Source organism: Anopheles moucheti, chromosome 3, assembly GCF_943734755.1.
Source record: "Anopheles moucheti chromosome 3, idAnoMoucSN_F20_07, whole genome shotgun sequence".
NCBI classification, from domain to species: domain Eukaryota; kingdom Metazoa; phylum Arthropoda; class Insecta; order Diptera; family Culicidae; genus Anopheles; species Anopheles moucheti.
In genome coordinates this window covers 91184139-91198886 of record NC_069141.1, presented here as the reverse complement: position 1 = coordinate 91198886, position 14748 = coordinate 91184139, and the positions used below count along the sequence as shown (strand labels likewise).

Sequence of the window (14748 nt, the reverse complement as noted above, 5' to 3'; positions counted from 1 at the left end):
TATTCAGCACGAGTTTTGCGCTCTTGCTGAACCACCCCAAAAGTAATGCTACGTTGTGCAAAAACTACAAAGCAATGAGCTTTTGCATTTATATTTTGGAAATACTGATTTTTTTCATATAATTTCTGAGCTAAAGGAAATACTTGATAAGACTTGATTCCTGTTATTGTTTCCTAGCTGTTCCCGGCCGGTTGTTGACGATATGCGCGAAACCCGTCTTCTTTCAATAAAGCCACTGTTTGTGCTCACACTTGATTATGATGAACCTGCGTTATCATTGTGCGCTTCACAAACTTAATGCATGTAAATAAAATACCAGAGATAACCGTCATAGCTTACAGATGGCTGTATTAGCTTGACTACTCATTCCGATCCAGAGACGGTCAAACCCATTCCAACCGCAGTAACAGCATCATCATGAAAACGTTTAACTTTACGGGACTAATGGCACCGGTATTTACACCGTACCTAAACGGCAAGTAAGTGATTGAACGGTAGACATTAGTTATTATCTCTCTACGAAGCACCATTCGTTCCAGTGAAACGCTCAATATCGGTGCTATTGAACCGTACGTGGAACTACTGAAAGCCAAGCATGTGAAGGGTGTGCTCGTAAATGGAACGTCGGGCGAAGGTATGCTGTTGAACACCGAAGAACGTATTCTTGTGGCAGAGGCTTGGCAAAGGGCCTGCAAAAAACATGGCATCACTGTCATGGTTCAGATTGGTGGTGCACCATACCCGGATGTTGTACAGCTAGCACGCCATGCCGCACAGATAGACGTGGACGCGGTACTGTGCCTTCCCGAGCTTTATTTTAAGCCTAAATCTTCTGAGCAGCTTGTGGCCTATCTGAAAGGTATAGCGAAGCATTGCCCTGCAATACCTTTTTTCTATTATCACATCCCGATGTTTACTGACGTGAATGGTAAGATTGACATGAAACAGGAATTGGACGTAACCATTATTTTTTAAGTTGCCATTTTTCCTCCCAGTTCACATGCCAACGTTTTTGGATGATGCAGAGAAGGAGATATCGAATTTCCGAGGAATTAAATACACCAGTGGAGATCTCGATCAGGGAAGCGCATGTTTGAAGGTAGGACGTACCATATTTCTTGGCGCAGACTCCATAGTGTGCGGTGCAGTAGCTGCCGGATTCGATAGTTTCATTATGACGACGCTTAACATTTGTCCAGAACTTGCATTGGAAATCATCACCGATGTGAATCGTGGAGCGGTAAAGGATGCTAGAGATAAGCAGCGCCAGTTAAATGCGCACATTGCTACAATATTAAAGCATGGAGACTGGGTATCAGCAATGAAAAAAGCTTTTCGGGAAAAGTTTCCTTCCATAGCGGTTGGTAGCACTCGACCACCACTGAACATGTAAACCTGTGTACTTTATTAGTCAATTAAAAATATAATCTTGTTTAATGACTATCCATGAACTGAAGATCGGAAACGAGAAGTATTGTTTGAGGCAATGGTCGCGGTTGTGGGGACAGCACCGTCAGAATTTGTTTCTCCATATTGACATTTGTAACGCAGATAAAACCGGCCACGTTCGTCTGTATCACGTTTTCTTCGGTACTTTCGGCAAAACTAACCGCCAGTATGTGATGCAATAGTTGAGGACCCGGCAGGACGGCTACAAGCTTTGTATAATTGTCTTCCGCTTTCATACCCAACGGTAAGCACGAATCCGGTAACGGTGGCGATCCTACTTTGAATATTTTTATGTCCGAAAACTTCACGTCAAAGCTGTGCGGGAAGAAAGGCATTTTCGAGCCGTAAAAGTATTCTCTAATACGCTGATCTCTTGCCTCGGTGCGTTGCGATTTGGTACGCTCCACAACTCCGCCACTTTTCGGCAGAAGTATCACCTGCACGTTTTCCTTCGCATCGCGCAACAATTCGTTGTACAGCCGTTCCTGATCCAGCACAAATATGGCGCTCACTTCGAAAGCTTCCACGGTGTGCAGTATGTGCGAGTAGCCGGACCCTTTAACCCATCCGCAGGTGTTGATGATCATGCCGGACGATTTTGCTTTTTTGTTTGCCTGCAAGCGTTCTAACGTAGTTTCGGCCAGTTTCGAAATTAGCACATCGTAAAACGTGCTGTTAGATGACGGTGAGCTGTGACCGTAATGGTACACAAGTGGGGCCTGTTGGGAGAAACCTTCCGCTACCGGTGCTGGACGCTCCACGAGCAAGGCGCCAATCGTGCCAGGTATAGCGATAGCTCCCTGGCCAACATCTAAGTCTACAAAGATTGGACGCCTGCCAAGGCGCACCGCATAGTTCAGGAATATGCGGCAAAGGGTGGTTTTTCCTACGTCCGTCGGACCCACCACCATCACGATTGGACCTTGTGCATCCTCCTGCTCGGCTTTCTTCCGCAGATGCTCCAAAGCCGAATTCGCATTCAAGTACATGACCATAGGCGTTTCTTTCGCCACGTACACCACGTCTGGTTTGCCCCGTAACTCGATCGTACAACCATGGTAGGTGAAAATAGCAACCTTCGCGCCGGTGACGAATTCATACGGCTTTTTCACGACTAGTTCCGTGCCGAAAAGTTCCGCTTGTCCATTGAGAAGCTACAAGACCAGAAACAATGCATCATAAAAATACTGGAGTACTGCCGTTTTAGATTAATGCGACGCGACCGGACTACTTACCACAACGGACACTTTTTCGTTTTTATTTTCTATCTCAAACCGTAGCTCGGAGTCAGCCTCAAGCTTGTAATCTGTCTTTGGAATCGTTTTATCGTCCGACATAGTGCCTGGAGCTTCGTTTTATTGGAGAATGTACGCTCAAGTTTGCATACTCGTTGGATAAGCTTGAAAATTTATGATCGTCCGCTCCTGATTGTTTACCAACTTTTTTAATGACAGATATGCCAAGGCCTGCTGTCAAATCACTGACATCCTTTTTTATTTTCAAATCACAACATTTGTAGAATAAAAACATTGGTTGCAAATTGGTGCGTTTGGACGTAGGCATAGTAATTGGTTACTATTTACGTGCTGGTGTGATAAAGAATGATAGCAGCTACAGTCCGTCCGTTTGTGACCCGGACACTGCAGTCCGTTTGTCACATGGTGAGATTTCACAGTCAAGATAGCGCTGCTTCACCAAATTCACCCAAACCGGGTGTAAAACATCCGGACACGATATTCGATAAGATTATCAAGAAAGAAATACCTGCAGATGTAATCTACGAGGACGAGAAATGCATCGCCTTCAATGATGTTTCGCCGCAAGCTCCGGTTCATTTTCTCGTGGTTCCGAAGGAAAAAATTGATAAGCTAGAAAACAGTACAGTCGACCAGGTGGAGGTACATGCACTAGCTAAATATATCGTCTTGAAAAATATTTATTCCCTATTTCGTGTCATATTTTAGTTACTAGGACATCTAACGCATGTTGCTGGTCAGTTGGGTAAATCGAAGGCTCCCAAAGGATTCCGGTTAGTTATCAATAATGGTGATAACGGATGCCAAACGGTGTACCATATACACCTTCATGTAATCGGTGGTCGTCAACTCGGCTGGCCGCCAGGATGATTGAATGATCATTTTTCCATGTAGTTCGTGAATAAAGTAGAAACTCCCGCAGGTTTGTTGATTTTGTGTTTTATGAAAATGAGCAAAAAATTTATTCGGATGTTTGGTATTCGATGTCAGTTGAAATAAGTTGACAAATGCAAATTAGGATAGCAAAACAGCGCAAGCTGTCAACAGAATCTAAAACAAAACAAAGTACGGACGGATAGCAAACGAACAGGGCTGGTAAAAAATGACCGATAAATACATTTTCTACATAAATTTAAACACTATTTCGTGTTTTTAGCCCACGATGAGTGGTCATACAACCGACACGTTGGGTGTTTCGAACGATTCAGAAACACCAGAAACTTCTACGGTCGGCGATCAAAAAGAGGTGGATTCGATCAGCAGTTGCACTAGACAAGGTGCCGAAACAGAAACAAATCCCACCATAGATGCCCCGAAAACATCACTTTCATTTAGCCCTTCCTATGCTCAAGACGGGCCGGAAAGCGATTCGTGTTCCTCCACACGTAATAAGCTGAAAGTTCGCAAGGACCATCGTACGGAAACTCGCCCGGCACCGTACCTCAAAGTACGACCGTCAGCATTGTTTACATCTCGTTTTTTAGAAGCTGTCTCGTACAATAACGCTGATAAGGTGAAGGATATGATACTGCAAGGAATGTCGCCAAACACGTTCGAATGCTATTTCAATCGTTCGGCGTTGCATATTGCCTGCAGCAGAGGTTACCGGGACGTCGTTCGAGTTTTGCTCGAGAACTCTGCCAATCCAAACATACGGGATAAGAATTTGAGCACACCGCTGCATTTAGCGGTTAGCACGGAAAGCGTAGAGGTGGTACAGATGTTGCTCGACTATGGCACCAACGTATTGCTGCGGGATTCAAACGGAATGCTGGCGTTGGACTTTTCAATCGGTAAATTGCGCCTCTCGGAGCGTATCATCTCTAAAATGCAAACGCTAAGCCAAACGGACATACATAAGCATCGGGAAAAGACGGTGGACATATGCGAAAGAATCTTTTCTGTTTTCAAGCGGCAGATTAGGAATCTCGATGTGCAGAGTCACGGCATAGATCAGCAAAAGCTGGAAGAAATGTTGAAAGATTTCTCCGAAAAGCTAGATACAGTACGTCAACGGAATATCGATACACTCGTTGACCAAATCATCAACTTGAAGGTAAAAAATGAAATAGATAGCGACGTCAATTCCCTACTATCAAGGCTGAAAACGTTTACCCTGTAGGCTGAGATACGGTTATGCTTTCCCCGGTTTCAAGCACGCAGATTACATTCCACATTGGACGAAACGTGCTGTATATTCTTTCGTTACTCGTTATTTTACAAGCGATGTGTATATTCCATTATGTATATAAGCCTTTCATTGCAATAAATATGGAGTTCATATTCAAACGATAGATCATTCTTTTATTTTCGTGGTTTCTGAGAACGATCTATTTTCTCTCCGCGCTTTCGTTTGTTAAGAGGATTGCGCGGATCGTACACGTCGTACCAGTCGTCGTCTTTTGTTGCAGCATCCTTTGCCAATATTGGATCCTTCCTCTCAAACTCCAACCGATGAGCTAGCCAATTGTCTCCGCGGATGTCTTCCTCTTCGTCGAGTTCAGCTGATGCGTTCCCGCCGTTCGGTGTTTCCGTATCCCGTTCGTGAGCGGAATGGAGCTTAGTTTTAAACTTTTGCAACAGCTCCATGGTAAAGTTTTCTCTCGAACTACCTTTCTTGGGAAGCTGTTTGGTTTTCTGTGAGTATTCTTCCTGCACCCTCAGCACCTCATTCATCACTTCATTTCGGGGTGCCTTTTTAGATGCTTTCTTCTGTTCGCTAACCTTGTGCTTGTCCTTGGCGCGTTTATCCGAATGAAAGTCGCGCTTGAGTTGGTTTATTTCCTGTCGGATTTTTTCCGCCTGCTCTTGTTTTGCTTTCTTCCGGTCGCTACCTAATCCATAATCGGAGTCCGAATCAGATTCCTGACCAGCTGGGTCCGGTATTGGATTTCTACTCCGCTTAGGATCGTCAAGTTTATGCTTCAATTTTTCGCGAATGCTATTCACATCATGGTTAAGAGATCGCTTCGATGAAGAGCCACGATCACCAGACTCTTGCTGACCGTCAGATGAAGAATCTTCTTGGCTACTGTCGACGGAATTTCGTCGCTTTTTCATTTCGCTTTCCGAAGTAATACTGGTTTGCTTGCTCAGATTGGGATCATCTAATACATCGTGTGAAGACTTTCCACGTCCTGGTGCTATCTTTTGCACGTACACTTTGGTTTCTAGCTCTTCCTCCTCCGCCTCATCACCGAACGATAGAAGACCAAAGTTTTTTACTCCTTTCTCCTTTTTCTTCTTTTTCTCACCATCCTGTTTCGATTTATCACCCGCGGCCAGCCGCCGCGGCACAATGTCCTCGAATGGGTTGCTGAGCACATCGGTACGAATGATACGATGCTCAAAGTGAGGTCGTTCATTTTCATACACTTCGCCTTCCTCCAACTTTAGCATGTTGTATATGGTGTCGCCCGCCACCTTCCCGAAGATCGTGTTCTGATTCTGCAGTTCCGGTGTGGGTCCCAAGGTGAAGAAGAACTGTGAAGTGTTATCATTTTTGCCAGAATTTGCCATACCAACGAGTCCCCGCCGAACATAGCGTAAACGGGAATGGAACTCATCTTTGAACGGATGTCCGTACACTGATTCACCTCCAGTGCCATCTCCATTTGGATCTCCTCCCTGTACGATAAAGCCTTTCACGACCCGATGGAATATTGTCCCGTTGTAGTATCCTTCCAGGCACAGTTGAATAAAGTTTCGGCAAGCCAATGGACATTCCTTTGACCAAAGTTCTATATCGATATCGCCTACTGTTGTTTTCAGCAAAACCTACAAGAGTACAACACTTAGATTTAGAAACAAGGTGGTAAATAGTGGCTTAGATGGATTCACCTTCCCCGCCGTTGGTGGTTCTTGGATGTAAATGTTGCTCATTTTAACGATGAATCTATTAAATTAACGACCGTGTGCCAATAACCAAACAGCGCTTACAAAAAGTAAAACACTGCAACCGGATTGTTTACAAAGTGACACGGAACGCTCTGACATTTGTTAGACGTTTGCTCAGCCACAAACGTCGTCTGGTAACCATCGAAAACGCGTTGAATGTAAATTCCGAGAACCGGTGGTGTACAATGTCTGAGGCAAAGAAAATAAAGCTGAATTCGTCTGGAATGGATCACCGCAACAGGAACAGAAAGATGGGTAAGCGGAATTATTACGCCAAGGCGAACGATCACGGTACAGGTGACGCAATGAGAGATCGCAACATGAAACCGGGCCATCGTGGGTTTCTGGTAACATGCAACGGGCATGTCCGCGATTGTGTCCGTGATAGTTATCGCATCTTGAATGCTTATGCAGACGAGCTGTATGGTCCATCAGACAAAACCGCTTCGGAGGATGGTGAGAATCAGCAACAAACCGATGCAGCAAGCGATGAAGAAGACATTTCGATTAAGCTGCAGAAAGAGGCAGAGGCGGTCGGTAAACCGAACAACAAAACTTTCCGCTTCCAGAACGTAGAGAGCGGAGCCATGAATTGTCTCTTTATTCAGACATCTTTACCGGATCCGAACGAACTGACGAGCAAGCTTATGAAGGATTTGAATGATACTAAACAACACAAATCTCGCTTCATACTTCGAATGTTGCCGATCCAAGCGGTATGCCGTGCCAACCTTAAGGATATAATCGACGTTGTTGGCAAGCTAAGCGACCGGTACTTTCTGAAGGAGCCGAAAACATTTGCGATCTTATTTAATCGTCGGCTTAATAATGATCTTTCCCGAGACGATGTGATCCGCGAACTCGCCGAACTTATCGCAGCCAAGAATGCAGGCAACAAGGCGAACCTTAAAAACCCGGATTTAGCGGTGATCGTCGAAGTGATCAAGGGCCTGTGTTGCATCGGAATCCTGCCCGAATACTACCAGCTGCGGAAGTACAATCTGGTTGAACTGGTTCTCTCACAGAATCCAAATAAGGCGCCGCCATTAGAAGAGGTCAAAGTGACTAATAATTTGGAAGAAGATACTACACAGACACATCAACCAGATGAACAGAGTGTAATAGTGGAAAAAAATACAAGCTTGCCGGAAGAAGTAGCCGAGTAAGAAAATTTGTATTAATAAAGAAACAATGATACTGTAAAATAATGCATTATGTTAGTGAATACAACTAAAATGATAGCTTGGTGCATAAATAGAAAGACCCCTCTATCAGTGCCTTGACCGCTTGTTTTGCCCTTCCGCATGTCCCTCTATAGCTGTGCTACACTTCGAATTGGTGTTCTGTATCTCGCTCAAAGGCGGAGCACTCGGAGTAACGAAATTGTTCGAACGTTTCCGATTTGGGGGTGTCTTCGTGGGGGAGAATTGTTTCAGGAACTCCACATCGTTGAAGACCACCTGCGCTCCTCCGCCACTGGTCGGAATAACGTCGCCCTTGTACAGTTTCGTCTCCACTTCACCCTCAGTGTCGGCGTCTTGCGAAATCAAGCAATATTTGTTGGTCTTCTGCGCGAGGATGTCTTTATCGGTGAGTTTGGTAACAGATTTTGAGTTGCTATAGTACGGCTGCAGGATGGTTCCCAGCGGAACGGGATTGGCAGCACGATGTTCCAGCCAGCGTTCACCAGTTGAGCGAGACCGACGATGTCTACTATTTGCGACTGCTGTACCGGGCTGCAATAGAAGATGTATCTGAGTTAAGATTTTTTCAAGAATCCACTATTTCTACCGATTACTTACTCTCGAAACTCGCGGTGTGACATAAGCAGAAACGAGTGACTTTACATTGGGGGTTAGTTCTAGCTTCTGGAAATCTTTATCTACACTACTTGAACGAGGTCGCGCTATCGGTGTTCCTTGAATGATCTCCGAAACCATTCGAAGCCGCTCTTCTTTGTCACGCATTTCGTCCTGCAGTTTATTCTTTTGCTCCATCAGTTTTATCTCCAGTTCACGGTTCATCTTTTCCGATTCGACTGCTATTTTAGACGTGAACTTCTTTCGCTGACGTTCCTTTTCCTGTTCCTTCTGGCTGACAAGCTGAGTTTTCTGATTCAGTTGCGTCTGCAGCTCCCGTACTCGTTCTTCCAACACACGATTGCGGCGATTCAAATCATCGATGGAACTCTCGTAAATCACGATCTTGTTCTCTAGTGCGGTAATTTTCTGCTTGCTTTGGGCAAGAACGCCCTTGAACGATACGTTTTCTGTACGCAAAGACACATTTTCGCTTTCCAGTTTATGTAAATTCATGCGGAAACGATTTTGCCGAGCGTTAAAATCTTCACCCAACAGTTTACGCTTTTGAATCCTTAATTCCAACACCTCAGATAGCTTTCGAACTAGCTCATTGCTTTCCGGTGTGCCCAGTTTCATCTCACACAGGAACGGTTCCAAACTGTACACCAGTCCGAGGTCGAAATCCATTCGATCGACATTCGAATCGGCAACGTACGGTGCATGTTGCTGATGTCTTTCGGCCATGTCCGCAAGAGCCAACTTGACCAGCTGGTTAGCCTTACGACGGCCTGGCGTAAGACCCATGTCAATTTTGATCGGTGTGGGTCGCGCTATTTGTACGTCCTGAGTCATTTCGGCAAACTTCATAACTTGCGCCGTTTCGTCGTAATCCTCTGCACGTGGATTTACGCATACAATCATGCGCACTTGACCCTCTCCATCAAAATAGTTTTTGAACAGATGGGTAATTTTTGAATCTCGGTATGGTACCTTCTTGCCACCGGAAGTCTGCTGATTTTCGCGCAAAATTTCCAAACAAGTTCGCAGCGTCATCAAGCTATTGTTGATGTTACCCGCTTCACGCAGCCGTTGCCCCGTATTGCCCGTTCGATTTGTTCGCTCGCTTCCGGCCAAATCTACCAACGAAAGCTGACTTACGGTGATGGCATTACGGTCCTGCACGACGTGCTCTCCCTGCACATCGATTGGAGCTTGAACTAGTCGAATCGTGAAAACGGAATGAGAACGGCTCGATTCCGCATTAAGGATCGTGTGTCCCATGCGCTTCCGTTTTTGCCCAATCTGGAACAGTTCCAGCGCCTCTTCAACCGATTTCACTTCTACCTCCGTCACACCATGGACAAACATATTATGATGCGCGTCTTCTCTGACCATTTTGCTTTGCAACGTTCTGGAAAGAAATGAAATTCAAATTAATTACCCGCCAGATGTAAAACGGATTATTGGGCAGTGGACGTACTTCTGTATAGTGGTTTCCTCCAACAAATCGTATACACAGTTGTTATACACCTCCACATAATTTATGAATACGGCGTAGATGTTGTCCTCCTCAATACCACTTATTTCCGATGGTTCCACCGAAGCCTGTGATGCCACTTCTTGATCTAAATCCTTCTTTCTTGAAGATTTGGTCAGTTTCGCGTTCATTTCTGTTTGCCGCTCGAGCAATACCTCTGCCTCGGTAAGAATATCGAAGCCATTCAGTCGATCCGATTTAAATGTGTACTTCTTTGCTTGATAATCAGCAATAGTGCGAAACAGTGCATCCAAGCAACGCGGCATGATTCCACGATGTTGTAGATCTCCGGTCATGGTGTACGTTTTGCCGCTCCCGGTAACGCCGTAAGTGAACAGCAATCCATTTCGGCCACGAATTAATGATTCTACCAGCGGTTGAGCGACTGACGTATATACCGCATGCTGACGGACAGTATCGTCGAAAACGCGCTTAAAAATGTACTGCGTTTCCTTCAGATTAGCCACCTTGTAGTTAATTGCTATTTCCGGAGGCGTCAAAACGACTGTATGAGCATCGGTGACGCGTAAACAGATAAGATCGGATTCGCAAGGCGGCGGACGAATCCGGCAGTAGACTTGTACAGGATCTTTTACCAAGCTGTTGCCAGAATTTCCACGGCTTTTGATGACCGATCTCGGCGCTATCTTCAGCGGAGTTTTCTGACGCCTAAAAGTGGAAAATTGGAGAACCCGCATTTGTATAACCTATGTTATGTATGGAATAGAACGCGCGATTTGGGAACTTACATCGTCTTCATCTTTCACACACTGATATCCTCGCAATATGAAATAAATTGCTCTCATCAAAAAGCGCACTTCGCCCGCAAGTAAACGATTGCTTCACGTCCTAATAATGCTAAATGTGCACTGAGCAAGGCTAACAATTTGCGGAACGGCTTCTACGTACGCAAAACAACAGCTTTGTTCTGAAAAGTCGTTCGAAAGTTCGTTACTTTCAAACAATGTCAAAAAGTGACAGGACACACTGGGCGTCAATGTGCGACAATTGGTTAAAATTCCAATTCCTGTCATCATCCAGAAAACAATGAAAAGTTTCATTGAAAACAATTTTCCGGAAAACAACCGGCTGGATCGCGAAACGTAAAAACAACATACAGATTTACAACAGGCAATTCAGTTTATTACTAGATCAACTATAGGGTTGGGTTTATGTTCGAAGGAGAATGTTACTTGAAATTTTTTTTAGATTCAGTTAAATACATGGTCCAATATGAAATGGTGAATATAAGAAAGCTGAGAGGGAAAATAATCAAAGAAAGCTGATCCAATCGGCCGCGCTGGGAGCCCGCGTATAGAAGTGCTACATCCGCGACGTTGCGAAACCTGAAGGTCGTTTTAATTGTTTAGTGAAGTTCATATGTTCGTTGTGAAGTGTTAGTAGAACCGATAGAATCAGTCTTACCTTTTCCGTGTCATCACAGACGACACTTTCTGGGCGCTTTGAACAGTGTCCTGTATATTACTAAGTGAAGCCGATGTTGCCTTGCTGTTGTGATCTTGCGGTTGAACCTTGTTGCTGCCAGAAACCTTCAGAGTATTATGCTCAAGTCCATTCTCGCGTTGAAACGTAGCGGAGTTTATCTATTTGGAAGTAGATACAAATGTTCATTAGATGCAGAAGAAGGAATACGATGCAGAAGATCACGATCCTGAAGGGGATCGCGCTTACCGACGTATCCATCGTGCTTTGAGCCATCGTCACCGCCGACTGTAATGTTATGGAAGGAGGTATTGATGAGGCGTGCTGAGCCTTGGCCACACGCCAGTGCTTGTCGTATCTTATTCCGAACAGCACGATAAAGTACTCCATTAGCGCAAAGAACACAAACAAAGTGCAGGATATGAGCCACACCTAGAAAAAGGGAATATTCGGTGAGTAGTAACGAACGTACAGCACATAAAGCACAACATCAACGATGGGGTTTCCTTCATACTTCAAGGCACTTCAGTTCCAACGCATCCGGTGAGTTATTCCGCACCGTATCGAACATCGTGATCAATGATAACAGCGTGGTGACTAGCAGCACCATCCGTCCTGGAACAATTTCTGGAACGACTACGAAGGAGCCCCAGGATATGGAAACGAATAACGTGGATGGAAGATAGTTCTCCAACAGGTAACTCTTTACTTCCCTTGATAGGGTTATCTCTAATCTAGCTGAACTATGATTATCTATAAAAGAAATAATATTGAATATCATTACGCGTGTATGCACAAATAGAAGGATTTAGGTTTTCAATTACCATCGCTGTAATTGACTATCTGTGACTCCTGCTCGGTGTAAAATGAAACCACATATTTTGGAAGCCGAAAAAATCCATCGCCAAAGTCATTCGGGAAAGAAAGCGCATTTTCCGATCGCCAGCGGAACCTTAAATCTTTCACTGGATATTTATCTAGAAGCGCAAACAAATGTATCAGTAACGGATTAATTGGTTATATCGGAATCCAACAATGATACGTACAGCTGCTGAAATCGACAGGACATCTTTGTACATCCAATGGGTAAAGCACAAAGTCCATGTCACACTTTATGATGATGGTAGCTCTAGAAGATGAGAGGAAATATTGTAATATGTTGATGGAGGTTGCCATAGACCATTTTCAGCGAGCAGTTACCCAATGCTTAAACTTATGGTGCTGTTTAAATATAATCGCAAACTGGATATTTCTTCAAACAAGGTTAGCATCTTCATTTCCCGCAGCTGTCGTATGTAGAGATCAGGAACCCATATCATGTCTCGATCGGCCTTCGTCAGTTCTACGTATTCGCCTACCCACGAATTGTTCGACGTTGAATTGCTCGCCACTGGCTGGATTCGGGTATCTACCCAAGTGATTTGAAGGAAGACATCGAATGATATTTCCTGCAAGTATTTTAATATAAACAGAACCTAGGTGTGTGATAGCTATCGCTCAGACACGGCTTTAGTTTATATTTGGAACACTTGATTACTTACTTCCTTATTTTCATCCACGCCTGATATTCGATTAATGTACAGCGATACGGATACATCCGTGAGAGCTCCTATCGCAGAAGTTGGACCGAATGAGGGAGAGGTGTTTATGTACAGAATATAATTACGTTTGAGGCATTACCTGGCATCTTACCTGGCTTAACGTTTTTATCATACTCGGTGCCCTTTTCATATTGGTAATTGGAAGTGGCCGTTCTCGCAGGGAGACATAATTCGAAAACCCAGATCAAACTGCAACGAGAACGAGGTGCAGCCTGCCATTAGAGTAATTAAACACGTCATTACTGCCGCTGGATGACTCGTCCAAACCAGCACACGATTAGTGATAGAACATAGGCTCTTTTGCCGAACCTTTGAATGTCCTGTTTACATCAAGCGGTTGTGCTTCAAAACCTCACAGGATGTGTGTTTATTATGGTGGTTTGTGCTGGGAGCAAAAGCTAGACTTCAGGAGCATTACCTCGCTATGTATATGCAACGCATAGTCTTTGTATGCTGTAGGTCACATTCATGCTTCACATTTCACTCTCCGAACTCTTGAAGTAGGTTGTCCTATATGATAATGCGAGACCCGTACAAGATCGTCGAAACTAGCGATGAGTAGCCACACTCAGTTCACGACACGATCCACTTTCAGCGACGCCATCATCAGGAATCGATAAAACTTTTCTTCTCCTATTGTTCACCCGAAAAGCTCACACCATAGCACGTGTCCTGAATGGCATGCTTCAAATGTCCCGTTTCGATTCACCGTTTTGAATCGTGTGTGAAGAGTTTGCCAAACGATACGCACAAGCCAAAAGCTTTGCCACTACAACGACTCCGCACCGTAAGGTTTTAATGTAATACTGATTCTGTATGATGAAAGCACAAACTATACATTCCATACAGTTGGGGAGATTATAATACGCACTAGAACAGTTTCCTAGTTTGGTAGGTGTTGCGCGTTGCACAATCGATGAATTCAGATCCACAACTGGAAGAACCACAGCAGAAAGCTTATGCCACCTTCGAATGCGGCAGGGTGCGTGTTACGAAAGTAGTGTGTTCAGCTCATTCATTCAAGCCGTTATGAATATTCGTGAGCCCGTGGTAGGTGGTTTTTTTATTCGCTTTAATTTAATCAATAATAGCGAGCTCATAAACTTGAAAGCAGTCTTAGTGCTAGCGGCTAGGCTACTACCAGCTCCTCCAGGCGTACCGGGGAAAACAGGGTTTATGTTCACGCCCCGCGCACTCTGTGCGGGTCTCCTAACATGCGGTGCCTTGTAAGACACACACAGCCCAACCAGAGGGTAGAAGGTAGAAATGAAACGATGACACGCAACGGTATCATTACTTTTTTCGGTGTATGTAGCACATGGTCACACGAACACCGGGCCACGTTGGCCCGTGTAAGACGCCGTGTTTGCGGTTGGTGAGCTTTGTGAAGTTTACTTGTAGCTTCACACTATTTACTACAAGCATTCCTCTTTGTCAAGGTATTGGAATAAAAGCGCCGCGATTTGACGTACGTGCGGGGTTGTTTCCTTGGGGCTTTTCCGAGGGCACCCTTAATACATGCAGGTCCCCCCTTTCTTTCCGATCCGCGTTCACACGTCACCACCGTGGAAAGGGCAACTAGTTAAACATCCGTTAGCAAGCAAGTGTTGGCCTTCTTTGCGGAAACGGAAACAGTATAAATGACGGCTACTTACGCTGACATGGTGTTTGGATGTACAACCCATACCCGCACATGTAGGCTGACGTGACAAATGATGAATGATAAAATACCGAAGCTCCACATTGTTGGAAGTAGTGTGATA

The 14748-nt window shown here is 44.7% G+C and overlaps 8 protein-coding genes across 8 annotated transcripts; 4 read left to right on the top strand and 4 right to left on the bottom strand.

Moving 5' to 3' along the window:
- The first annotated feature begins 6 nt into the window (after window positions 1–6).
- LOC128302134 (N-acetylneuraminate lyase A-like) lies at window positions 7–1497 on the top strand. Its single transcript, XM_053038874.1, has 4 exons — window positions 7–42; window positions 178–479; window positions 540–928; window positions 996–1497. The coding sequence occupies exons 2-4, from the start codon at window positions 418–420 to the stop codon at window positions 1391–1393; spliced, it is 849 nt and encodes a 282-aa protein (XP_052894834.1). The 5' UTR covers window positions 7–42; window positions 178–417; the 3' UTR covers window positions 1394–1497.
- LOC128302133 (protein CLP1 homolog) lies at window positions 1343–2869 on the bottom strand. Its single transcript, XM_053038873.1, has 2 exons — window positions 2685–2869; window positions 1343–2603 (listed from the first exon to the last, which is right to left on the bottom strand). The coding sequence occupies exons 1-2, from the start codon at window positions 2784–2786 to the stop codon at window positions 1434–1436; spliced, it is 1272 nt and encodes a 423-aa protein (XP_052894833.1). The 5' UTR covers window positions 2787–2869; the 3' UTR covers window positions 1343–1433.
- A 115-nt stretch (window positions 2870–2984) lies between these two features.
- LOC128300160 (uncharacterized HIT-like protein Synpcc7942_1390) lies at window positions 2985–3645 on the top strand. The gene is made up of 2 exons (XM_053036130.1): window positions 2985–3347; window positions 3414–3645. Exons 1-2 carry the CDS (start codon window positions 3051–3053, stop codon window positions 3573–3575), a joined length of 459 nt encoding a protein of 152 aa, XP_052892090.1. The 5' UTR covers window positions 2985–3050; the 3' UTR covers window positions 3576–3645.
- Window positions 3646–3768: 123 nt separating this feature from the next.
- On the top strand, window positions 3769–4993 carry LOC128300159 (E3 ubiquitin-protein ligase HACE1-like). Its single transcript, XM_053036129.1, has 2 exons — window positions 3769–3800; window positions 3862–4993. The coding sequence occupies exon 2, from the start codon at window positions 3868–3870 to the stop codon at window positions 4825–4827; it is 960 nt and encodes a 319-aa protein (XP_052892089.1). The 5' UTR covers window positions 3769–3800; window positions 3862–3867; the 3' UTR covers window positions 4828–4993.
- Window positions 4964–6680, bottom strand: LOC128300158 (spliceosome-associated protein CWC27 homolog). The gene is made up of 2 exons (XM_053036128.1): window positions 6546–6680; window positions 4964–6482 (listed from the first exon to the last, which is right to left on the bottom strand). The coding sequence occupies exons 1-2, from the start codon at window positions 6585–6587 to the stop codon at window positions 5010–5012; spliced, it is 1515 nt and encodes a 504-aa protein (XP_052892088.1). The 5' UTR covers window positions 6588–6680; the 3' UTR covers window positions 4964–5009.
- A 49-nt stretch (window positions 6681–6729) lies between these two features.
- On the top strand, window positions 6730–7824 carry LOC128301956 (THUMP domain-containing protein 1 homolog). The gene has a single exon (XM_053038641.1). The coding sequence runs from the start codon at window positions 6788–6790 to the stop codon at window positions 7766–7768; it is 981 nt and encodes a 326-aa protein (XP_052894601.1). The 5' UTR covers window positions 6730–6787; the 3' UTR covers window positions 7769–7824.
- Window positions 7764–10757, bottom strand: LOC128301955 (kinesin-like protein KIF23). Its single transcript, XM_053038640.1, has 4 exons — window positions 10691–10757; window positions 9885–10610; window positions 8405–9815; window positions 7764–8338 (listed from the first exon to the last, which is right to left on the bottom strand). Exons 1-4 carry the CDS (start codon window positions 10699–10701, stop codon window positions 7874–7876), a joined length of 2613 nt encoding a protein of 870 aa, XP_052894600.1. The 5' UTR covers window positions 10702–10757; the 3' UTR covers window positions 7764–7873.
- A 373-nt stretch (window positions 10758–11130) lies between these two features.
- On the bottom strand, window positions 11131–13426 carry LOC128300902 (glycine receptor subunit alpha-2-like). Its single transcript, XM_053037149.1, has 10 exons — window positions 13404–13426; window positions 13077–13174; window positions 12926–12993; window positions 12585–12832; window positions 12431–12513; window positions 12209–12361; window positions 11899–12137; window positions 11634–11816; window positions 11367–11545; window positions 11131–11287 (listed from the first exon to the last, which is right to left on the bottom strand). The coding sequence occupies exons 1-10, from the start codon at window positions 13424–13426 to the stop codon at window positions 11131–11133; spliced, it is 1431 nt and encodes a 476-aa protein (XP_052893109.1).
- Window positions 13427–14748: the final 1322 nt, after the last annotated feature.